The sequence below is a fragment of the Grampus griseus genome, assembly GCF_964374135.1.
Source record: "Grampus griseus genome assembly, chromosome: 8".
NCBI lineage: Eukaryota > Metazoa > Chordata > Mammalia > Artiodactyla > Delphinidae > Grampus > Grampus griseus.
The window spans coordinates 80,224,107-80,248,682 of record NC_139002.1 but is presented as its reverse complement, the minus strand read 5'-3'; the positions used below and the strand labels follow the sequence as shown (position 1 = coordinate 80,248,682).

Here is a 24,576-nt window from a genome sequence, read left to right as displayed (position 1 = left end):
GCCACAACTACTGAGCCTGTGCTCTAGAGCCCGTGAGCCACAACTCCTGAGCCCACGTGCCACAACTACTGAAGGCCGTGCACCTAGAGCCCGGGCTCTGCAGCAAGAGAAACCACTGCAATGAGAAGCCTGTGCACCACAACGCAGAGTAGACCCTGCTCACTGCAACTAGAGTAAGCCTGTGTGCAGCAATGAAGACCCAACACAACCAAGATAGATAGATGGATAAATACATAAATAAATAAAGTCTAGACAACTTTTCTTATTATAGTTTTTTGCCACATCTTTTTTTCTTCCTGTTTTATTGAAATGATTGACATATAGTACTGTATAAGTTTAAGGTGTACAGCATAATTTTTTGACTTATGTACATCATGAAATAATTACCACAATAAATTTAGTGAAAATACATCATCTCATACAGATACTTAAAGAAATAGAAAAAAAATTTTTTTTTTTCCTTTTGATGAGAGCTCAGGATTTATTCTCTTAACAGCATTTATATATAACATTCAGCAGTGTTAATTATATCTATCATGTTGTGCATTACATCCCTAGTACTTATTTACCTTATACTGGATGTACATCTTAATGAAACACATATAGAGAGGACTTAATGTCAGTGGAGTGTTGTGTGTGTGTATGTGTGGGGAGCACTGCTCAATATTTTCTACAGTGTGAATGAACATTATCCTCACTCTTATAACATGAGCAATTTAAACTTTTAAACTGTTGTGACACAGAGAAGCTGGGGAGGGATTTCAATTTGTGCTTAAAATACAATCTAAATCCTCACCTGATCTAATGGGGCTCTGTGTCATCGGGTCCCCATTTGCATCCACATCTGTGTCTCCCTGGACCCTCCACTCTCTTCCTCCTGTGTTCTAGTCACTCAGACCTTCTGGGAGTTGCTGGGACCACACCCAGTGGGTTTCTGCTACTGAGTCTCTGCCCTCACTGTTTCCGTTGCCTCAAACACTCCTTGCCCAGCTTCCTTTGCCACCTGCTCTGGATCTCAGTTTAATGGCACCTTCTTAGAGATGCTTTTCCTGACCAATACATTGTAAGAAGCTACCCTCCCCCTCAGCCCCTGCTAATCCTGATCTCAGTACCCTGTTTATTTACTTCATAGCACTTTTTAAGCACTCTGCAGTCATTTTTCAGTCTGTTAGTTATATTGTGGGTCAGTCTCCTCATTACTGTCGTGTTCACCATTTTTACCTTTTGTAACTAACAAGATTCTCAGTTTACACGAGCTGAATGAATTGCAGATAGATTAGCTACGTGTAGAATTTAATTGCATGATTTAGTTACATTATATGGTTAATTGTATGATTATATTTCAGCTCCACATTATTTATAGAAAATGTCCAGATGTGTGAATGTGAAATAAATGTCCTTAACTCTCTCCGCCTCAACAAAATGTCTCTCTCTTCCTAAGTAGAAGTTCCTTGAGGCTGTGAAGCGTGTGCGTGTGTATGTGTGTATGTGTGTGTGTGCTTGAACACACTGCCATCTACTCATTAAAGAAAATCTGCTAAGCAGCTCTGTAGCCAGTCCTTTGCCAGTCTGTTATATAAAGGATGCCTGTCTCTTCTCAGGGTTAGGTAGGTTCTAGAAAGTACAAGGAATAAACAAACCTAAAACTGTTTGTTTCTAAGTGGATTCTTAAGGCAGCTGCTCAGTTTCTGAAGCTCTCCACTTTTTAGTGCTCTTCAAGTTATCCTGACTATCAAACAGAAGGCTTCCATCAGATCCTTACCGGAACCAAGGGTCTTTGACCTCGACCAATCTGCCTCTGCAAAGGAGACTGCATTTGGGGCTGGGGCAGTTAGTTGGGAGCGGGGGCTCAGCACTTGCATGGAGGAAAAAGAGACACTTATGGCAGAATCCGAAGCTGGAGCAGCACAGAGAAACAGGAGGCACGAAAAGCACTCTGAAGTCAGAATTTCCTGAACTTGAAGACTGCCAAAGTTGCTTTCTTTAAAAAATGGGCTGCTGGGCTTCCCTGGTGGCACAGTGGTTGAGAGTCCGCCTGCTGATGCAGGGGACATGGGTTCGCATCCCGGCCCGGGAAGATCCCACATGCCACGGAGCGGCTGGGCCCGTGAGCCATGGCCGCTGAGCCTGCGCGTCCGGAGCCTGTGCTCCGCAACGGGAGAGACCACAGCAGTGAGAGGCCTAAGTACCGCTAAAAAAAAAAAAAAAAAAAAAAAAAGGCTGTCGTTTTGACCTTGCACCTGTTTTCTAGTGTTCCCTAATTTTCACCAAGAGATCCAAGCCTGTGAGATATGGATTTAAATAGTGAAGTTATATCAACAAGGTATTTGCGAAGAAAGTTGTGATTTGCCTGGTGCATACGGTTCCTCACCATATTAATACTAACTTGTCATTTTGGCAAAAAGTAGTTATTCCAACAATTGCGCCTGGTTGTGTCAAAACTAACATTTAGGACTTGGTTTCTCAGATTTTCAGATGGGGATTTAATTTTTAAGTATGGGTAATCCTATTAGTAAGGTGTCCTTAATTCCAAAATTTGGGGGAAAATCCAAGAAACTCTAAAGCCACAATAATGTTGATCGGAGGAGCTGTTTAATTTTTTCCTAGGGACAGTTTGCCCTTTTCTTAATATCTGTTAATTTTGACAAACTAATTTTTCAGATGTACTTAGGCCTAAGAGAAGAGGAGAGGGTTGCTTTGCCAGTACGTGACACGCACACACATACACACACATATATATATATATATATATTTTTTTTTTTTTTTGTGGTACGCGGGCCTCTCACTGCTGTGGTCTCTCCTGTTGCGGAGCACAGGCTCCGGACGCGCAGGCTCAGTGGCCACGGCTCACGGGCCCAGCTGCTCCGTGGCATGTGGGATCTTCCCGGACCGGGGCACGAACCCGTGTCCCCTGCATCGGCAGGCGGACTCTCAACCACTGCGCCACCGGGGAAGCCCGACACATATTTTAAATTGCCTGGTAGTAATAAGGATTGTTGAGAATCTATTGAAATGGTTTGTTGCTGTAGAAAAAAATTGTAAGTATGTTCTTACTCTTTCCCCTTTGGTACCAAGTCAAAATAGCAATTAAATTTAATATCAAATATTAGTTATAAAACTGTAAGTAAAATAGATTATTTGGTCAGCTTAGTTTTTTCTTGTTGTTTTTCTATATTTTTGATAAGTACATTCTGCAACATAAAATTCGCACTTGAGCTCTGACGGTTTCTTTCTTTCTTTAATATATCATTCTGCCATACAGTTGTGCTTAGCCAAGGATTCAGATTTGTATGCATCTCTTTGTTATGAAGGAAGGGAGACACCTGAGTTCCATATGCTGGTCTTGGAAACATTGTTAGATTTTAGGAAAACTTCTAGTGAAATTAAAGAAATAAGGGATGCTGTGGCTTTGGTCATTTTTAGAACTCCATTTTTTTTTTTTTTGAACCCTGAGAGTTGTGTGACTTCCCTTGACTCATTCCACTAGAATCCATTATTGAAGGTGGTTGTTTTTCTCTGTCAGGCGTCTAGATGCCAACCATATCACCGCAGTGCCTGAGGACAGTTTTGAGGGGCTCACTCAGTTACGGCATCTGTGGCTGGATGACAACAGTTTGACAGAGGTGCCAGTGCATCCCCTCAGCAATCTGCCGACCCTGCAGGCGCTGACCTTGGCTCTCAACAAAATCTCCAGCATCCCGGATTTTGCATTTACTAACCTGTCCAGCCTGGTGGTTCTGTAAGTATCCACCCCTTTTAATACTATATATTTGTGTTAATTTGGGGGCAAAAGCAGAGTTCTTGTGACAAATTGTTATGAAAGTACCTCACGGAGTATTTTCTTGGAGAGCTGGTGTTTGGGGGATCTGCCTTTTTTACAAAATTACATGTGCTGACTTTTAAAAATACAAAACAAGATAATTTTATAAAAATTAACATTCGATGGTAACAGTTGAATGTCTCAAAAATAAATGGCCATTTGTAGTCAGGAGAAGAAAGTGGGTCATTCAGCAAACACTGGTACAGCTTTTACTTGTATCCCAGCAATGCATTCAGTGTTAAAAGAGGCGGAAGTCCTTTTGGAGATGCCCATAGAAAATGAGTTTCAGTGATATTTCATGTTTTTACTGTCTATTCAAAGAGTATGTGATTTTCTGTTGTTGCAAAAACTTGGACATAATAAAGTGGCATTTCTTGTAAAATCTGTTACTGATTCTCACTGATGTAAGCTGACATTTCCCCTGCCTCCTCATAGGAGAACTCATCAAAGTTTTGCTTCGTATAATTAAAAGCTCACCAAAACTTTTGTTTGGATATGGGTAAATAATTAAGAATCTTCCATGTGTGCACTCCTCTTCCACTAGAGTATATGTTCCTTTTCCACTGGCCTCCTATGTTCAGTGAATCCGAGTCTGTGCAGTATTTATCAAGAGATATCTACCCAATGCTATTTGTTTTCCATTAGTCAAGTGTTGCAGTGTTTAGCTGCACCATTCCTTTAAGCTCTACCAATTTAGACATGTAAAACATTATAATAGTTACTTCTGGGTGAGGCAAAAGTCATTTTCGTGCTTTTTTCCATAGGCATCTTCATAACAATAAAATTAAAAGCCTGGGTCAACACTGTTTCGAGGGACTCGATAACCTGGAGACCTTGTAAGTTTATTCGTATTTTGGATGATCACACTTGGGAAGTTGACAGTGCAAATTTGCATTTCATTGCAGAAAAAGGAAAAAAAGTAATGGTCTTAAGTTCAGCTCATTATTAATTTGCTTTAATACATGACTAAAATCTTGCCTTCAGATAACACAGTCATGAAAACGAATCTAGGTTTCTGGTTAAAAATGGCGTACCAGATTGATATTTCTTACAAAAGGACGTGGTAAAACCAGCTCAGTCTGCCAAGCTGTACACCTTTTCAAAAACTTTGGTTTTGTTCGTATGATAGGCAGTTTTGGAACTTTGAACCTTATAAAATTAATACTGGAAAAGTTGTTTTGTTTCTTTGTTTTCTCCCTCATCTCAGTTGCCTTGCTAATTGTTAACAGTGGGTTTTAATACCATCTCTGCTTTTATATGCTAAATGTGATGAAGGTTTCCATTTTGCTTAGGATACTTTTGTTGTTGTTTCTATTGTTAAAGTGTTAGAGAATTCTGGCTGTTTCAAAACTGTCCATTGTACCATGATATGAGCAAAAGACATAGTGCAGCTGTGTGTAATCAAGAGTAGGATCTTTATTTTTGTTGTTTTGGTTTGTACTAGTTGCCTTTATTCAGAGACATATAATATTAGCCATCGTGGTATAGTAAATGATTCAGAGAATGTCCCAGTTAGATGGGTGAGTAACATCTGATTGGAATGCTTAGGGTTTGTAATATTTTGTTTAATTGAATTTTTGGGTTAACTGTCAGTCAATGAGAAGACTTAAAATCTTTTAGTACTCTATTAATTCACTTTCCTGTTTAAACCACTAAAAGATAGTAAGTATCAGTGGATATTTGAAAGTTGAAGCTCTTGAAGAAGATACTGCCGAACCCAGTTCTATTCTAAGTATGTAAATACCAGTGGAACAAAAGACTGGGCAGGTCTTCTGATCCTAAACGTTGTATTATTCCAATATATTATTCTAATTATATTAAAATTAAACCTCTTCTTCCCAGTTAAATTTTTATTTACCATTTTTTTTCTATGTAGAAAAGGAAAACAACATTGGTCTCTAAGGTGCTGGCCTTTTGATTTTATTTACTCTCATTCTGAAATCAATCGCTGATCATATGCTAACATTCTCTTTAGGTTAAAAGAAATTAAAGTTTAAATACACTCAGAGGGACTTCCCTGACTGTCCAGTGGTTAAGACTCCACGCTTCCAGTGCAAGGGATGAGTGTTCAATACCTGGTTGGGGAACTAAGATCCCACGTGCCTTGTGGCATGGCCAAAAAGTAAATAAATAAAATAAAATACACTCAGAATTAAGACTTTTAGAAGTACAGATCACTACGGCTTTTCCCTCTCCTAATTAATGGAACTTTTTCAACAATTTGTAACCCACTTGAGGACTGTGGTTGTATGAAACCGTCCTGGTCCTTCTCCTTATTCATACTTAGGTCATCCTGCTGATGTTAGGGCCGAGGTCAGCCGCCCTCATACCAGAAGTTCAGGAAGCCACTCTAAACCTAAAATAGAAACCTCAGTCTCAGGCTATTGTCATTTACAGATGATAGTCAATAAATTCCATTTTATGGAGAACTGCCATTCAGGTGATTGGCTTATTTAATGCACCCGTAATATGTGATTCTGAGAGTTGTTTGCACTTTTAAAGTTGTTGACTTAAAACATCATAGAAGCATTAAGATTCTTTTTTCTATTCAGTAATCTAAGAAAAGGTGTACATTTAATTAAATGGACTGGCGATTGGTTGTCAAAGAAAGATTACCATCCAGAGGATGTGATTTAAAAAAAAAAAAAATTTGTACCAAAATACCTTATAAATTGTGACCATTCTTCAATGTTCTTATGTATTTTTCCAATTTTTTTCTAGGGACTTGAACTATAATAATTTGGGGGAATTTCCTCAGGCAATTAAAGCCCTTCCCAGCCTAAAAGAGCTGTGAGTATTGCTTTGCTCTATCTGTGCCTTAATATCCCTAGAATTCACCATTTAATGTTCCAACAATGAGATTTTAGAACATCTTTGTTCCATTATATGTATCATAGTACACACACACACACACACACATGCACACACAATCATACAGATTGGATTATATTGGCTAGCACGGACAATTCTGAGCATAGATTACTGTATAGGGCTGGATTCTGGTGAAGCAAGCCATAAGGTATGGTCTCTGCTTTATAGGAGCTGTGGTCTTAGTCCCACTGGGGAGGCTGACCATATAAGACAGACAGAGAGCAGTTTCTAGGTGGAAATAAGTGCTGAGTGAATAGGATAAATAAATCATTCCAGAAAAAGACCTCACTGAGGCTTGGGGTCATTGGAAAAAAACATCACCAAAGAGAAGGAATTTGACTGGACTTGAAAGAATGGAAATATTTAGATAAATGAAAGAGATGAGGGAGCATTTTAGATATTGGATTTGTCAAGGTCAGAGATAAGAATGCACATGGCATAACAGAGATCGTGTGTCATGAGTTGATAGCAAATATTCTGAGATGCATTTCTTAAAAACTAAATGCAGGTGACAATGAGAGAGATTTTGGGGTTAGAATACCTGTGATGCATGCAGTCAAAAGTTCTTTGAGGATGAAGCAAGCTAAATGTATATAAGGAACCTGGCAGTGGTAGTAGGTTAAACAGTGGGTTTAAAAAGAATTAGGTATGGTCCTGAAAAAGATGAGATGGAATTAAAAATTCAATTTCCCCACATTTTTGAAATTTTCATGTAGTTGTTATCAGTTATATTTTATATCCTACTGAAGAGTAATAGATATTCAGGTTTTAACTTATTTCACAAGGGGATAAACATTTCAAAATATTTTTCTTCTATCTTTGTAGGTTATTTCACAGTAATTCTATTTCTGTTATTCCTGATGGAGCATTTGATGGTAATCCACTCTTAAGAACTATGTAAGTAGTTTTGAAATTTTCTTTTAATATGTAATCATGTAAAGCAATGTCTGTACAATGCCAAACATCTGGATAAAGAATGGAAATTCAGGCTGTTAGATATATGAGCTTTGTGAACATAGATTTAGTGTTGGAGTGCTTGTGAACATATGAAAACTTTGCTTTTTTGGCTATTTTTACAGACATTTGTATGATAATCCTCTATCTTTTGTGGGGAACTCAGCATTTCACAATTTATCTGATCTGCATTCCTTGTAAGTATTATAGAAATTTAAAAACAAACCTGAATATTTACACAGTTGCTTTAATGGAAAACTAGAATTTATCATTGTAGCTCCAGACAGCAGAATCTTTTATTTTCTTTTTCTTGGGTGGAAATCCAAAAGACAATTTTGAAAATTTATGATGATTCTTATTTATGTGAACACTTGGTCAAAATTATCACACTTTCAGGTCCAATCAAGAGATGAAACTAATCTTTTTAGGTATAGTGGTACTGTAATTGTAAGCTGTTTAAAAAAATGAAAATATTATCTATGAAAATTTTTATTTTAAATTACTTTTTATCTCCCAATTTCTTAAAGAGTCATTCGTGGTGCAAGCATGGTACAGCGGTTTCCCAATCTGACTGGAACTGCCCATCTGGAGAGTCTGTAAGTGTGGCCTTTTGAAGAAGGGCTGTGTAAAGATAACACCACGCTGGCCTGCTAGTAGGTTGCCAGTGCTTTTTGGTGATGATGATGAGTTAATGTTGATTTCTACAATCTTGGTTTGTGAATATCATGCATAGAGATGGATAGGGTTTGGAGTCAGTCAACTCAGGTAGAGTATATAGCCTAGTATGTGAGAGGTAAGTTCTGAAAAGGTCACTGAAACTATAAGGCAGTAAGTAAGTACCAAATTAGAAGCAGTGATTTAGGAGTTCAGAAGTGGAGCAATCGATGTAGACAATCAGAAAAGGCTTTATGGAAGAGGTGAAATGTTTCAAAATTGGATACTGTCAGGTCTCCCAGACCTGGTCTTTTATTTAGAAAGGCAGGATTTAGTAAAACCGGGAATACTGAAAATATACTCAGGTATGGCATACAGATGATCAAATATAGCTAAAATTGCATGTTTATAATCAAATGGGGAATGATATGGAGAAATCTGGAAAATTGTTGGGCTTGTAATTTTAAAGTGACAGACCTTGAGTACTGAACATTTGGTTATGGTAAAGCTTCTCAGTGGGCGGCCTGTGAATGGGCTGCAGGTGCATCTAAGATCTTGATGACCTCAGCCCTCCAGAAGCCATGTGGGGCCTGACCGTGGTTAGGATCTCTGCCACAAGGAGCCTTACCACAGTGTGCCGCAGAAGTTACAACATTCGTGTGTGCCAAGATGTAAAAAAAGTTGGGAAGCATTGAGCTAAGGAGTTTAAAGTCTACTCTTACGGCAGTTTGGAGGTGTTGAAAATGTTGGAGGAGGAGGCGTGAGGAGGGTAAGAAGAGAGACTAGAGGTAGAATGGTGAGGGGGCCATGGGAATACTCCACTTGGCTAAATGAACACATTTAACCATGAGAGTTCTGTGTCTTCGATCCATCACCGGAGTTCCTCCATGTGGCCTGAGATTCCTCTACCCCTCTCTGCATCATTTCACCCTTGATCTGCATAGTAGCAGAAAAAATGGAGAGGGTCAGATGCTGAGACCTACAGAAGACGGAAGAACAGGAACTGGTGACTGACTGCAGATGGGGAGGTAGAAAGGGAGGGGATTGCTGGGCTGCACCCCTCAGGTCTATAAGACCTGCACTTGTCCAGCTTCATGACCGAAGAAAGAGCCCAGAGTCAGCAACAGAGACAGCAGTGGTTTAATGGATGGGGGAGCTTACATGTCTGAAGCAAGGTCCTGGAGCAACACCCCGCTGGCACGCGGAAGGCAGGACATGGCAGCAGTCTTCGCTCCCGGGGTGGGGGGAAGGGGAGATTGCCAGTTATAGGAATTGACATCAGGTTGGCTAATTAGTTACCAGGGAAACCAGCAGAGGGGCATGCCTCTCACCACCCTTTGATAAGAACTATCAGTAGCTGGGGTCTGGGGCAAGTATGCAGGAAGGTCAGTCATGTGAGTAGGGTGTAGGTAAAGCAGGCCCTGGTCAGGCAGGGGCTATACAGAGAGCAAGAGAACAGCCATCTTGAGTGGCCTGATCATACAGGGATTAAAAGAAAGTTTCAGAACATTGAGTCAGGTTGATTGAAAGAAAAGATAGAAACATGGTTTGTGGGGCAGGATGCTATCCTGGTTTCAAATGTTTTGGGTATGAGGGGGTGACAGAACTTGCAGAACTTGTGGTCAGGCTGTGACTACGGATTCATTTTTTTCTGTTGGTCCACATGAGAACTCAAGCTTATCATCTGGACAATATTAACTTCTCGTGTCACAAGCTCTTCTGCATTACTATGAAAATAATATGGGTATTAAGGGTTCATTCTTCTTCCCACGTGCCTTACTTTAGGGAGTAGTTAGGCAGTGGGACACATAGACTCTAGTCCATATGCAAGTATGTGAGCATGTATGTTTCTATATGAGAATAGAATTTTGTTTACCATCTCAACTTGAATCATTTCTTAGACCATGTTTTTCCATAGGACCTTGACCGGTACAAAGATAAGCAGCATATCCAGTAATTTGTGCCAAGAACAGAAGATGCTTAGGACTTTGTAAGTTGGATTCGTCTTCCCTTCTCCTGCCTTTCTTTGTTTTATGTACTTCACACATGTTGAGTTTTATTTTTAATGAACTCTTTTCATTAGGTGCATTAAGGTATAATTATTTCTTATTGGTTCCCTTCCTGGAAATGAGCAGGAATTTTAGTATCCCGCTTCCTTGATTTCTTTTTTTATCCTGACTCCTCATCCTTATTCTAGTTGCCCCAGGGGAGTTAGCTGTCTGTATGCTGCTCTTTCATCCATAACCCAAGTAAGAGCCCCAGTCTTTCTTGGATCAGGAACCAATTAAGCATGGAGCTTTCCAAAATCTCTAAGCTGCCCTGGAAATTAAAAGTAAATAAAGGATGTAAAGTTGTCACAAGAACAAACAATTAAGTTACTAAGTTGTTAACAAGTATTCAGTGGCAAGAGATAGTAACAAAATAAATGACTGACTGATCAAGCAAGTAGTTAAATGGTGTCATGGAGTATCAAACACAATGATAACACTGAGGAAACACTGCATGGGATTAACAGAGTTAACTAGTCCCAATTTTTTATTTACTATAAATATTTTTTAAAATGTGAGTACATATAACACTCCTCTTACAGCTTTTTAATTCAATAACAACATAGAAATTATTTATGGTATAAACAATATTATAAAAATATGAATTAAAAAACTCGTAACTCTACCATTTGGACATAATTTTTATATATTTTCTGCACTGTATTTTTCATATTTATTGTATATTCTTAATGTTTTAAAATATATTTTATATTGTCTATACTCAACATTATGTACTTGAAGTTTGCCAGTCTTAAGCCTGTTCTGTCACTTGAGGTAGGTGCTCTAGAAAGCTTATGTGTCTTGGGTAAAAAAAAAGTTGCTTTTGTTGTTCAGCCGTATCTCTTTATTACAGATCTTAGCACTGCTTTCAGTGCTTCTGAGTACAGCTCTCATAATGTAGTTTTCTGATAAGATAAAATTAATTTGTTAATTTCCGTTATTTTAAGGGACTTATCTTACAACAATATAAAAGACCTTCCCAGCTTTAATGGTTGCCATGCTCTGGAAGAAATGTAAGTTGGTCTTTGACTTACTCTTTTTTCTATGGTCTATTGTTAATTCATTGAGCCTTTCCTATTGTAAATAAATGCCTTTCATATTAAGATCTTAGAAATTCACATAATCAGGTGTTCCTATGAATAAATGTCCAATGGTACCAGGTGTGTTCATGTGACCAGCATTTATCGGGCACCTGTCTATCAGGCATTCTATGAGATGGTATGGGAGGAGGGTGGTGTATATGAAAAACCAACCAAACAAAAAACTGGTCCAGATGTGGATATCTACAGTGTAGCTATACAGGACAGCTCTGGTGGGAGTTGACTGAGAGGTCAGGAAAGGGAGGAACTTATACTCCCATGTTATCTCCTCCTTCCTCTGACCTTCCTTCTGTGGTACTTGGTATGGTTGCGTCTTGGGTCCTTTCTCACTATGTTGTCTTCCTGCTGTCACTACTATGTGGAGTTGGTGAGGAATTTAGATAGTGTACCTTAACTCTCAGTGTAATTTTGGGTGAAATACCAATTAGTCTAACCCTTTCATCTTCTAGACAAGGAAACAACAGTTCCTTTTACTTTCAACAAGATCAATTAATGTTACTCATGAATGAATGTTTCAACTTAGAAAAAGTTTAATTAAGAAATGTTATTTTTCAAAATAGAAAATATTTTCTTGCTTTTTTTCTCTTTCTTTTATCTTTAATTCTTATTCTTTTTTTAGTTCTTTGCAACGTAATCAGATCCACCAAATAAAGGAAGATACTTTTCAAGGCCTGACATCCCTAAGGATTCTGTAAGTTCCTCTGTGATTATTAGAGACAAATAAAATTTTTGTTAAACTGTAAATTAATGTATCATTATAATTCCCATGTTAGTAGATATACTTAAATATAGGATTTATTATGCATAAATATTGTTTTTCAAACTTTACCACATGGTACTTCATAAATAATTTCCTTTCAGCATTTTTTCACCTTAGCTAATTTATGAGATTGCTAAGTTATGAGATTGCCAAGTTATGAGATTGCCCATTTGTGAGTGAAAAAGTATAACGTGTATAGCTTGAGAAACGCACCTTGTGTGTTTTCAAGTCATAATAATGAAATTTGTCAGTTTGTTAGGGGCTGAGTGGGCAAACTATAGCCTGTGGGTCAGATCCAGCGTGCCTCCTGTTTCTGTAAATTAAGTTTTATTAGAACACAGCCCTGACTTTTGTTTAAGAATTGCCTAAAGCTGCTTTCACCATACTATGGGATAGTCAAATAGTTGCAGTAGAGACCGTGTGACCCCCAGAGGTGAAGGATATTTACTATCTGGCCCTCTACAGAAAAAGTTTGCTGACCCCTGCACTGGGGTACCTATCATGGCAAACACAGCTAATATGCAGTAGAAGCACTCATTTAAAAAGTGATTTGTATTTGAGTGCATATTTGTGCCTGGTACTCTATTAAGCACTTGGGAATACAGAGATGACTAAGACAAACCATGTCACGGCCTTCATGCAATGCAGAAGACGCAATACACTAAATAGGGAACAATTTTTTTTTATACAGAAAAGAATTTGAAACATTGACAGTGAAGTGAAATTACATATATTAAAATCATGTTTTCCAGTAGATCCCCATTAAGAAATTAAACATGCGTCTGCTAGAGAAATACTTTATTGGTAGTTGGGTTGCTGGACCTTTCCTTGTTGCTAACAGGCTTCCTGTGGGTCTGGGCAGTAGTGGGGAAGGAGACTGGCTCCCAGCTGCCATCACTTCTAGAGCGCTGATAAGTGACAACAATGAAAAGCTAGCTGGCCTTTTCATGATTTGGAACCAAGTCTGTCGAATTTTCCTGTTATCCAGGAGATGTGTCATGGAATGAATTTAACCTATGTTTAAATTTCCATTAAGTCTCCATGTAAGTGTGGTTGCAGATTATGTCTCTGTTTTATTAATTCTGTAATATCAGAATTCCTCAGGGTGTGTTTCTGAATATAGTATATGGCTCTGGTGTTGATATGGTTTTTATTTCCTGCTTGGGGAAAGAATGATATCTGAAGCCCTTCTGGAATGCTCTTGTTTGCATATTGATTATTTGTCTTCCCTCACGGCCTTATCACTAACCTTTGAGAAGGCAAATAACCTGAAGCCTGTTTTTATTTTCAGCTTTGTCAGGAGCTGTGCTTTTCCTCACCTAGTTAATAGTACCAGAAGTTATAGCATATCATTTATATTTCTGAACTAGTATCAGAATGATAAGGTGGAGAAAATTCACAACTGTTTGAAACAGATGCCAGTTAGAATTACTGCTCCCTGGAACACATTCCAAGAAATATTTGGCTGTGAAGGGAAGGACTTTAACATAAACATTAAAAATGTTGTTGAACAAGATTAAAGATCTTTGTTATCTTATCAGGGATATTGTGACTACAGCAGATTCTAAAGTGTAGTCTGCATTTGGAATTTATTTCAAAAGAGTAACACTTTATTTTTATAATTGCAGAGATCTGAGTAGAAACCTGATCCATGAAATTCACGACAGAGCTTTTGCCAAGCTTGGGTCAATAACTAACCTGTAAGTTTCATGCAGCAATATCATGAAAGTAGTGAATAGTCTGCAGAAACTTGTGTTTTAGCATTGTCCTACCCAAATCATTTTCTCTTTTTAGTGTTCCCTTGTATAAATGCTAACCTGCTATGATGTAGTGGCAGCTTCTGAAATGGTTTTCGCACACCTAAACTTCCTCTTAGAACTCTGAGACTTGTGATGTTAATGCATGTACAGATTTGTGTCTTAGGAGTTAATTTGAAGTCTTATTCACATTTTAGAGATATAAGTTTCAATGAATTAACTTCATTTCCAACGGAAGGCCTAAATGGACTAAATCAGCTGAAACTTGTGGGCAACTTCAAGCTGAAAGAAGCCTTAGCAGCAAAAGACTTTGTTAATCTCAGGTGTGTTTTTGCTTATTTTTCTTTTTTGTGGAAGTTTTGGTAAACCTCCAGATTATAGAGTGTCCTGGGTTTTTTTTTTTTTTTTTTTTTTGCTGTGGTTCCCAGATTTTCTGGGAGGCTATCATTTAAGAGTATTTTCAACCTCAGTCCTCACAAACTTGGAAAAAAATAGAACATGAGCATTAGTCCATAGTTGTTGAGGACATGAATTGCAGACCATGTTGCTGTCAAAGAGATAATCTAGCCCTTCATCAGAATGGTTTTGTATATAGTGGGATTTGTCATTTGCAACAAGATGGCAGAAAGCACATGTGAACCTACAGAAAGTTGACACAATGTGATAATACTTTACAGAGATATTAGAGTTAGAGAGGGGACCTTACTAGATATAGTAGAGAGAGGGTTTGGGAATATTATTATGGGAGAAGAGAATAAATATTTTCATTATACTTATATGAACAAAGTGAATTCATTTAATGGTGTAAAGTCACAGATGACCTGGGACATTAATTTTAAATGAAACTACCAGTTTCATATGATAAATTGGGTGTGGTTAATTCATTTATAAAAGGAGTCTGATAAGATTTTACTTTAAATTGCAGTATTGCTATTAAATTTTAAAGATGTCTTGATTCAAATTGTTTTTAAAAGCATACCTTATATAAATGGAGAAACTCATGGTGTCATCTGATACCAGAGCTTTTTAACAGATGAGGAAACTAAGTCCAGAGCGGATAATGACCAGCTTAAAGTATTTACTTTTTACAGAACAAAAGCATGTCTGTGAAGTTGGTATTTCAGTATAGATTTTGCCATTTTTTTCAGGTCTTTATCTGTACCATATGCTTATCAGTGTTGTGCATTTTGGGGTTGTGACTCTTATGCACATTCAAGCACAGAAGATAACAGCCTCCAAGATCACAGTGTGGCAAAGGATAAAGGCAAGTGCATGAACTTTTGAAAATAGAACACAGCATTAATCAAAGTCTCTGTTATTGTAATCAGTTTGCAAAGGATCAATGTGAAATCTGTGGAGAAAAATGGCTTTTGTGTACTGTGTTCCTGACATCTTTAATATGTTATTAAGCCTGGTGCAAGCTGAACTTACATCATGTACAAGAGAGAAGACTGCAGGAAAAGATGGGTCTTTTGAAGTGCCTGAACCTTGAATTAAACAGTTTGTGTTATATATTCAGGTCCCACTGACCTAGCAGTTGTCACCAGCAGTGCTGAAAAGGAGGAGCACAGTCAAATCATTATCCACTGTACACCCTCGACAGGTAAGCCTAACACATTTGACTGCAGTTTCTCGCTTTAAACAAACACTAGGCAAATATACCTAAAACTTCCAGGGATAGATGTGATTTCTGTAACAGGAGTGCGACTAGATGGTTTCATAAGGCCTGACTCAATGTGTGGTCTGTATACAAGGAGCTTAGCCATCTCTTGCAGAATCTCAGGCCCAGACCCAGTGACTCAGAATCTTTAACAAGCTCCCCAGACGAGAGTTGTGCACGTTGAGGATGGAGAGGCTCTTTCTTCATGCAACTTTAACCCTAGGTCCAGTTCTTACTGGTCTGTAAGGATTTTTAGTGTTATCCTTTTTTTTTTTTTTTAATGAAACCTTGCCATTACTTTTAAAAAATTTATTTATTTGTTTGTTTATTTTGCCTGCATTGGGTCTTCGTTGCCGTGCACAGGCTTTGTCTAGTTGCAACAAGCGGGTTGCCATTACGTTTCTTTCTGTTTTATTTCACTGAACTTCAGTAGACTTGGGAAAGTTATTAAATTGACACCACGTATTGGTCATGACTGTATTCTGCCTAATCTATCAGAGAAGATGGATTTAGAATTTTACTGTTAAAGAAAAATTTAAATAATGGCTAAATTGTGTGCTATGAAGTAGATTCCTCTTTAATATGATCACAGGATGATCTGGACATTAATTTTATAACTCAGAATCGTAAATATTATGGATTCTTTAATGATTACTACTGAATTGTGAGCTTCCTCAGAGGCTGTGTATGTGTTCTTTTAATACTTAGCACAGTGCCTGGTGTAGAGAATAATCTTAAAGTGATCAGCTGAGTGAATGGGATTAATAAGAATCATTTATGTCTATGCAGTTATTTAGTTTCTGTATTGACTGGTAGAAATTAAGGGGTCACTTGCCCTGCTGGGGTTCTTGTGTTGGAGAATGTACATAAGGAAGGGAACGTCTTTATTAAAGGGGAGTGTAAACTGAATATGCAGAGATTCCATTTCTTCCACACTGATTTTAAACCTTGGGGGTCAACCAGAAGGAAAGTTGGTCTGAGCTCATCTCCCCAGGTGGCAATAGGAGTGAAGTGCAGGTCTGCTTCCTCCACTCCACTCACTTGTAGTAACACAGAGACAGCCATGTGCTGACACAGAAGCAGGAAGTGGAGGAGAGCAGGAACCTTCTTTTAAAACTCGAGGAAGCAGCAGGTTTCCAAAGACAGACTGGGTGGAGCCAGCTTCCCAGGCTTTTGAGGGAAAGTAATTCCACCCACTAATCAGACACTTTCCAAAGGGTGTCCTGTTCTCCCAGGTCGGATTAGCTACTCCTTGTTCCTTGCAGAAGGAAGAGTTCAGATACAGAGATAAAGGTGAAAGGTTCCTCTTAACACTTTCCTGACGGGGGAATAAAAAAATTAATTAGAAAAAAAAATTTTTTTTTAAGTTTCTCGAGTGAGATCATATAAATGGTGCAGAGCTGGTTTGTTAGGTCTGTGAATATCTCAGTGATTAAGTTGCTTTATGGGATGTATCAAACTTCAGGACAATCCAGAAACATAAATTAGAACGTGTCTTTTGGGCAGTTGCAGTACATAGTTTTCTTATGCTCTGTAGACAAAATTCTGTTTTTCTTCACTAACTTTTATTTTTTAAATATTACTATCTTTTTAACATCTGTATTGGAGTATAATTGCTTTACAATGTTGTGTTAGTTTCTGCTGTATAACAAAGTGAATCAGCTATACATAAACATATATCCCCATATCTCCTCCCTCTTGCGTCTCCCTCCCACCCTCCCTATCCCACCCCTCTAGGTGGACACAAAGCACCGAGCTGATCTCCCTGTTTTCTCTAACTTTTGAATAAAACAGTTGTCATTTGGGACATAACTAGCATGCCAGTCAGTTGCTAGAACATACAGCTCAGCTACTAAATTAGTTTTTGCAATCCTAGTTTGTTATGTAGGGTTTTACTGGACATAGTTTTACATTACTAGTTAACATTGGTGTTAACTAGTGTAACATTGATTTGGCTCTCATACTGTCTGAATGACCTCTGTCAGGTCAACCAAACACTTTGAAATCTCAGTTTCTCTGGATGAAAAATGGGGATAATTATACCTATCTTAACCTGCTTCATCAGATTGCTTTTGAAAGCTATAAGAAATGTGTAAAAAATATATGTATTACACATACATATAATATACAATTAGTATAAAGTATATTAGGAACTAGGAAGGAAGAAGGAAAGGACCTGACATTTACTGAAGTACAACTATGTACCCAGTAGCCCGCTTAAGTACCTTGTGTATGTAATTTTACTTAAGCTACACAACGCTGTGAAATAGGTGTTATTATCCACAAGTGAGAAAATGAAATTCTTAGAGGTTTAAGTTGCCCTCTCAAGTAAGAGCAGCAAGTTATGAACCCCAAACTCAAACTCTAGTATATCTGATTGCAAGCCCTCAGTTTATGAAGTACCTTTCAGGTACTAGACACTGTGCTATGTATATTAACTTAGGTATAAGAAAAAGTGAAAATTTTCTTTTAAATATCATTGTATGGTTTGCCCAATAGTTAATAAAAGAAATGAAATAAATATATATTAAAATAACATATTAAATTTTTAAATAGCCCAGTCCAATGACTAAAATATCAAAGAAACGGTAATCTTTTCAATTGGGATCAGTTCAATTTGTAGTAGATTAATTATTCTAGTTTCTCTCTCAAGCCATATCATATGGAATATGGTCTTTTATAAGTTGTCTTTTCTCTCTTTCATTTTAGGTGCTTTTAAGCCCTGTGAACATTTACTGGGAAGCTGGATGATCCGTCTTACTGTGTGGTTCATTTTCTTGGTTGCATTGCTTTTCAACCTGCTTGTCATTTTAACAACATTTGCGTCTTGTACATCACTGTCTTCCTCCAAACTGTTCATAGGCTTGATTTCTGTATCTAACTTATTCATGGGAGCCTATACCGGCATCTTAACTTTCCTGGATGCTGTGTCCTGGGGCCGATTTGCCGAATTTGGCATTTGGTGGGAGATTGGCAGTGGCTGCAAAATAGCTGGGTTTCTTGCCGTTTTCTCCTCAGAGAGTGCCATATTTTTATTAATGTTAGCGGCCGTCGAAAGAAGCTTATCTGCAAAAGATATAATGAAAAATGGGAAAAGCAATCATCTCAGACAGTTCCGGATTGCTGCCCTGTTTGCTCTTCTGGGTGCGGCAGTAGCAGGCTGTTTTCCCCTTTTCCACGGAGGGGAATATTCTGCATCACCTCTGTGCTTGCCATTTCCCACAGGAGAGACCCCATCATTGGGATTTACCGTAACCTTAGTGCTGTTAAACTCACTAGCATTTTTATTAATGGCCATCATCTACACTAAACTCTACTGCAACTTGGAAAAAGAAGACCTTTCAGAGAACTCACATTCTAGCATGATTAAGCATGTTGCCTGGCTCATCTTCACCAACTGCATCTTTTTCTGCCCCGTAGCCTTTTTCTCGTTTGCGCCATTGATCACTGCCATCTCTATCAGCCCCGAAATAATGAAGTCTGTTACTCTGATATTTTTCCCATTGCCTGCTTGCCTGAATCCAGTCCTGTATGTCTTCTTCAACCCAAAGTTTAAAGAAGACTGGAAGTTACTGAAGCGACATATTACCAAGAAAAACGGATCCATGTCGGTTTCCGTCAGCAGCCAAGCTGGTTGTGTGGAACAGGATTTCTACTATGACTGCGGCATGTACTCACACTTGCAGGGTAACCTGGCTGTGTGTGACTGCTGTGAATCCTTTCTGTTGACCAAGCCAGTGTCCTGCAAACACTTAATAAAATCACACAGCTGTCCTGCCTTGGCAGTGGGTTCTTGCCAAAGACCGGACGGCTATTGGTCCGACTGTGGCACGCAGTCTGCCCATTCTGACTACGCAGATGAAGAAGATTCCTTTGTCTCGGACAGTTCTGACCAGGTGCAGGCCTGTGGACGAGCCTGCTTCTATCAGAGTCGAGGATTCCCTTTGGTGCGCTATGCTTACAATCTCCCAAGAGTTAAAGACTGAATCAGTGTGTTTGTGACTGTTTCCCCCATCAACCCAAATCACAGTGTTTATAGAATGAACCCTAGTCTGATCTCTCATCTGGGAAGCACTTCTGTGATCACTGCCTGGTGTCACTTAGAAGAAGGAGAAAGGCGGCAGTTTATTTCTTAAACCAGACCTTTGCAAAGAACAAGTGCCTAAACTATCAATGGATGAAAAAATGCAGTGTCCAAGCAATGTATAGTCTATTTGAAACAAATGTATAACTTGAAAAAGATTCTATGTATATCATAGCAATATAGCGTTAGGTTTTTCTGATCCATAAGAAGCAAATTTATACCTATTTCTGAATTAAGCACAAGATAAAGAACAGCTGTTAATATTTTTTTAAGAATATTTTAAATGGTGATTTTGTATAATTGAAGAAAAAGTCTTGCTAATTTTACCTAATGTTTCATCATTAATCTCAGGACAACTTACTGCAGGGCCAAAAAAAGGGATTGTTTCCCAGATAGGACTCTGAGAGTGCATGTAGGCATCATCGTCTGGCATTGTCTAATCCATCTCTGACATAATAGAGATTGTTTAAGAGATTTAAATCTAAAACCTGAAGATGTTTTTAAAACAATATTAACAACTGTTAGATTTTAAAAGAATAACCGAACACATTTGTTTTCAGTCATTATACACTGCTTTGTTTCAATCACAGCAATTTTTTCTTCAGTGTTTTGTGATCACACTATTAGGAAAAAGTAAAGGGCTCATTGCTGTGTGAATTAGTAGATTTGGCTAAACTACTTACATGGGACTTTAATAGTATCTGAGGGATTCGATAGCTCCGTGTAATGTTCTCATTGATAAAACACGTCCTAATATCCTTGGAGCTATCAGTATTTTCCAGTTTTGTTGGTCTGTGATCTACCTATAGTTTAAATTATACAGAAAGTAAATTGTGGCAAGTGATTTCATTTAGTTGGAAGAAATTGGGAGTAATTATGACACAAAGCACTTACATTCATTAGTGAGCTGGATTCTCCTGAACCTATACTATTATATGGAAGCTGCCATACATTTTCCCCCTTACTTTGATTTACAAGAGCCTGTGCAACAGCTCAGGAACGGTGTTCTTGTGAGACAAGCCAAATATGTCACCAAGGAAAAAAAAAGGCATAAAGCTTAGGCCTGACAAGCCAAATATGTCACTAAGGAGAAAATAAAAGGCATAAAGCTTAGGCGTATATCTTTAAAAATCAAAAATTTTACTTGATGCTCACCTATGGACTTCTGACATGTTCACTATGTGGAGTCTTAAAGTTATAAAGGTTCAATACGTTTTTTGAACAATATGCTAAATCAGTAGCAAACCCACTGCCATATTAGTTGTTCAGGAGATACTAAAAGACATTAAGCTAGATTGCAGTTTAAAAATTAAACTGTATATAATGTGCATATAATGAATTTTTATCTTATGTAAATTATTTTTAGAACACAAGTTGGGAAATGTGGCTTCTGTTCATTTCGTTTAATTAAAGCTACCTCCTAAACTATAGTGGCTGCCAGTAGCAGAATGTTAAATTGTGGTTTATATACCTTTTGCATTGTAAATAGTCTTGGTTGTATATTGTCAGTGTAATAAAAACAGAATCTTTGTATATCAAAATCATGTAGTTTGTATAAAATGTGGGAGGGATTTATTTACAGTGTGTTGTAATTTTGTAAGGCCAACTATTCACAAGTTTTTAAAATTGCTATCATGTTTGTATATTTACACATCTGATAAATATTAAATCATAACTTGGTAAAAACATCTAGCTAAAAGCTTTTTCTTTTCAAAAGTCATGTTACTGAGTACTTTCATTGCATTCATTTAAAAAATAGAATAGCAGATATCTAAAATATGTGGTAAACTGTGCTATACATATGGCAGGAAATACAATATTGTATGCAGTGTGTTTAATTATTAAAGTTTCTGGAAAGCAATCTATTTTGCCTTAATTTATACTGATATATTAATGAATTTGCTTAGTGTTAAACTAAGCAAATTGAAGTAAAATATTTTTAAGAGTATTAGAAGAAATGTTGAGAGAACACTTTGCTGAAATTTAGAAGTGAGGTTTTATTCTGTCTTAAGTCTGAACCATACTCACGGAAAACAAACTGTGAAATTTAAGAGGATACCATCAATTGGATCTTATTTAAAAGCAAATTATTTTAAAAACTGCATGATTCCAGTTGTAGCCAATTGCTCAAATGCAGTAGTCCTCCCTTTCTTCCCTTATCTGAGGTTTCACTTTCCATAGTTTTAGTTGCCTGTAGTCAACCGCAGTCCAAAAATATTAAATGGAAAATTCTAGATATAAAAAATTCATAAGTTTTAAATTGCACACCCTTCTGAGTAGTGTGATGAAATCTTGCGCTGTTCTACTCTGAAACGAATCATCCCTTTGTGCAGTATATCCTGCCTGTTAGTCACTTAGTAGCTGTCTCTGACTATCTCAGTGCTTGTGTTCAAGGAACCCTTATTTTACTTAATAATGGCCCCAAAGCATGAGAATAGTGATGCTGGCAATTCAGATATTCTCATACTATGCCTAATTTATAAATTAAACTGTATGGGGAAAAAAACATAGTATACATAGGGTTTGGTACTATCTACAGTTTCAGGCGTCCACTGAGGGTCTTGGGACATATCCCCTGTGGATAAGAAGGGTCTGTTGTGCTTAGAAATAATTCAGTATTCACAGTCATCAAGACTTCATTTTACAGATGGGAAAATAGAGGGCCTAATGAAATTTAAGTGAATACCTGACACATACAGCAAATTAGAACCCAAACCAGCACCCAGTTCCCCTTAATTTGAGATGTTTTTTGTTTTTGTTTGTTTTAAACTTCAGTATATGTTTGGAATTCCCATAACCAAAAGTAGAATACTATAATTACCCCTCCTCCCATGCCCTAGGCCCTTACTGCCCATACCCAACATCCAGCTTTGGCAGCTGTCAACAGCACATGGTAAATCTTGTTTCCCCTTCATCCCATTCACTCACCTTCTCTAATCCCTCTGCTCCTTGGATTATTTTGAAGCAAACCTAAAACTAATTGTTTCATCTGAAAATATTTCAATATGTCCAGGGATACATTTTTTTAAATTGTGTCATATATTGCAATAGGACTCACTGATAATGATGTTATTTTTGAAACAGAGATTTTCAAGCAAGGGTCACTCTTCACTTACACAAGTTTACAAAGCCAGCAAAAAATAGGAATTATCTCAAATATAGCGTGAAAGTGAAAATAAATGAGTAGTAAGAAGAGAAGTTACTAAGTTAATACCCTGAAACTTAAGGGGAGAGGCCCTCTTTCGAGCTTATTTATACATTTTATATAATGCAACCAAACTTGATTATGGTTTCTGTCACAGTAATGAAAAGGTGCTGTAAGAAAGGAGACCACAGGACTTGATTATGTTCAAGCACCAGCACCAGCAGCTCTTAGCCTCTTAGCTCCAGGATTGTTACAGCATAATGCAGTAGTTGGTCATGATGATGATTCTGAGGCGTCAAGGGCATAATTTGTTTAAAACATTTTAGATCCCATAGCAAGAGGTTACAGTGGAACAGTTTTGGAGTTTAAATGATACAAGTTACCATTTACCATTTTCTCTTGTCTGGTCCTGTGCTAGAAGCTTTGAGAATTAATAAAATATGACTGGGAGATAGATTATTTCCCTATTTTACAGAGGAGTAAGTCAGAACTTGGAAAGGCAAAACAGCTTGTTTAGGGAAAACTAGCAAATAAGAGGAAAACCATGGATTCAAATACAGGTCTCTTACATACTAAAACTTGGTGTTTTTTTTTCCTACTATGCTTCAGTAATGTGGGGTGGTGTTTGTTGGGAATAGCTTCTCAAGTTTACCCCCTTATGAAGCCCTAAAGTGGCCCAGGGTGATGCTGTTGTTATTGATTCGAGAGATGCTCTCCTAAAAGGTTTTAACCAGATACACCAATATTGAGTAATTGGGATACAGAATGAAAACTCAAAGCCATTTTATTCCTCCATCAATTCTATCACTCATTTAAATTGCTCTAGTTTTCTTCCATTTTCATTGTTTTTACTGAAAATTTTAACAAAACTTACATTCCATTTAAATAGTTTTAACCATGTCATATTTTATTAACCATAGCTTCTGTCTTCTGGATTGCCCTTAGTTACTATTATTTCTACTGTAATTCTTTGGTGTCAAATTTTGCAGATCTAAATTTCATTGAAGATTTCATATCACTCTTTGGTCAGTGACAAATCCTGTGTGCTGTTTTAGCCATTGTCAGTTTTCATTGTGTGGTATTTCTACAGCAATATGCATTATGAGCTGGATAAAGCCCATTTACTTAGAAGTGTACACATTTCTGTCAGCATGAATAAAGGAACCAGCTTTAATATCTATCACCTCTTCCTTACTACCTTCATCCCCATCCCCAATCCCTGAGGAGAGTTCTCCTTCTGAAGTCCCACAAAATGTTTTCATTCCTCACAAAATGCATATAACAGAATATTTTAACGGTATGACTCTTCACCACAAAAGAATGAGGAGCTTGTAACGGCTTGTTAACGGCAAGGCTTGTATTTTATATATCTCCAGTGCTTAGCACAGACCGTAGTACACTAGAGCCTTCAGAAAGGCCCCGATGTTCATATGCACTAAACAAACGAGTTCCTGTAAGATGCTAGGCAGACGAAAGGCTACCAAAAACAATGAAAGATTGTACCAAAAGTGCATTTTTAGATACACCTCTAAACTTGGATAATGTTCGCCCCCCACCCCCTAAAATACGGCCGTGTGCTGAGAGAAATCACGGCTGATCCTTGTAACCCTGACCTTGTAATGATACGGGGTTAGTTCTCGCTCCTGCTTTTCCCCCTCAAAATATCTGCCTTACTCAGTGATAGCACATTTCCTGTACCGAATGAACCACAGCAAACAAGGGA

General features: G+C 37.7%; 1 protein-coding gene across 1 annotated transcript in view; it reads left to right on the top strand.

Moving 5' to 3' along the window:
• Nucleotides 1–21,450, top strand: part of LGR4 (leucine rich repeat containing G protein-coupled receptor 4) — a gene marked incomplete at its 5' end in the record, with an annotated part of 101,584 nt that extends 80,134 nt beyond the window's left edge. Inside the window, 14 exons of the mRNA XM_082660961.1 lie at nucleotides 3,524–3,739; nucleotides 4,585–4,656; nucleotides 6,542–6,610; nucleotides 7,517–7,588; nucleotides 7,771–7,842; nucleotides 8,173–8,241; nucleotides 10,218–10,289; nucleotides 11,295–11,360; nucleotides 12,067–12,138; nucleotides 13,836–13,907; nucleotides 14,162–14,287; nucleotides 15,113–15,228; nucleotides 15,484–15,567; nucleotides 18,334–21,450. Coding sequence (XP_082517087.1) covers nucleotides 3,524–3,739; nucleotides 4,585–4,656; nucleotides 6,542–6,610; nucleotides 7,517–7,588; nucleotides 7,771–7,842; nucleotides 8,173–8,241; nucleotides 10,218–10,289; nucleotides 11,295–11,360; nucleotides 12,067–12,138; nucleotides 13,836–13,907; nucleotides 14,162–14,287; nucleotides 15,113–15,228; nucleotides 15,484–15,567; nucleotides 18,334–19,610 — 2,455 coding nt within the window. The 3' untranslated portion in view covers nucleotides 19,611–21,450. The remainder of the gene's footprint in view (nucleotides 1–3,523; nucleotides 3,740–4,584; nucleotides 4,657–6,541; nucleotides 6,611–7,516; nucleotides 7,589–7,770; nucleotides 7,843–8,172; nucleotides 8,242–10,217; nucleotides 10,290–11,294; nucleotides 11,361–12,066; nucleotides 12,139–13,835; nucleotides 13,908–14,161; nucleotides 14,288–15,112; nucleotides 15,229–15,483; nucleotides 15,568–18,333) is intronic.
• Nucleotides 21,451–24,576: the final 3,126 nt, after the last annotated feature.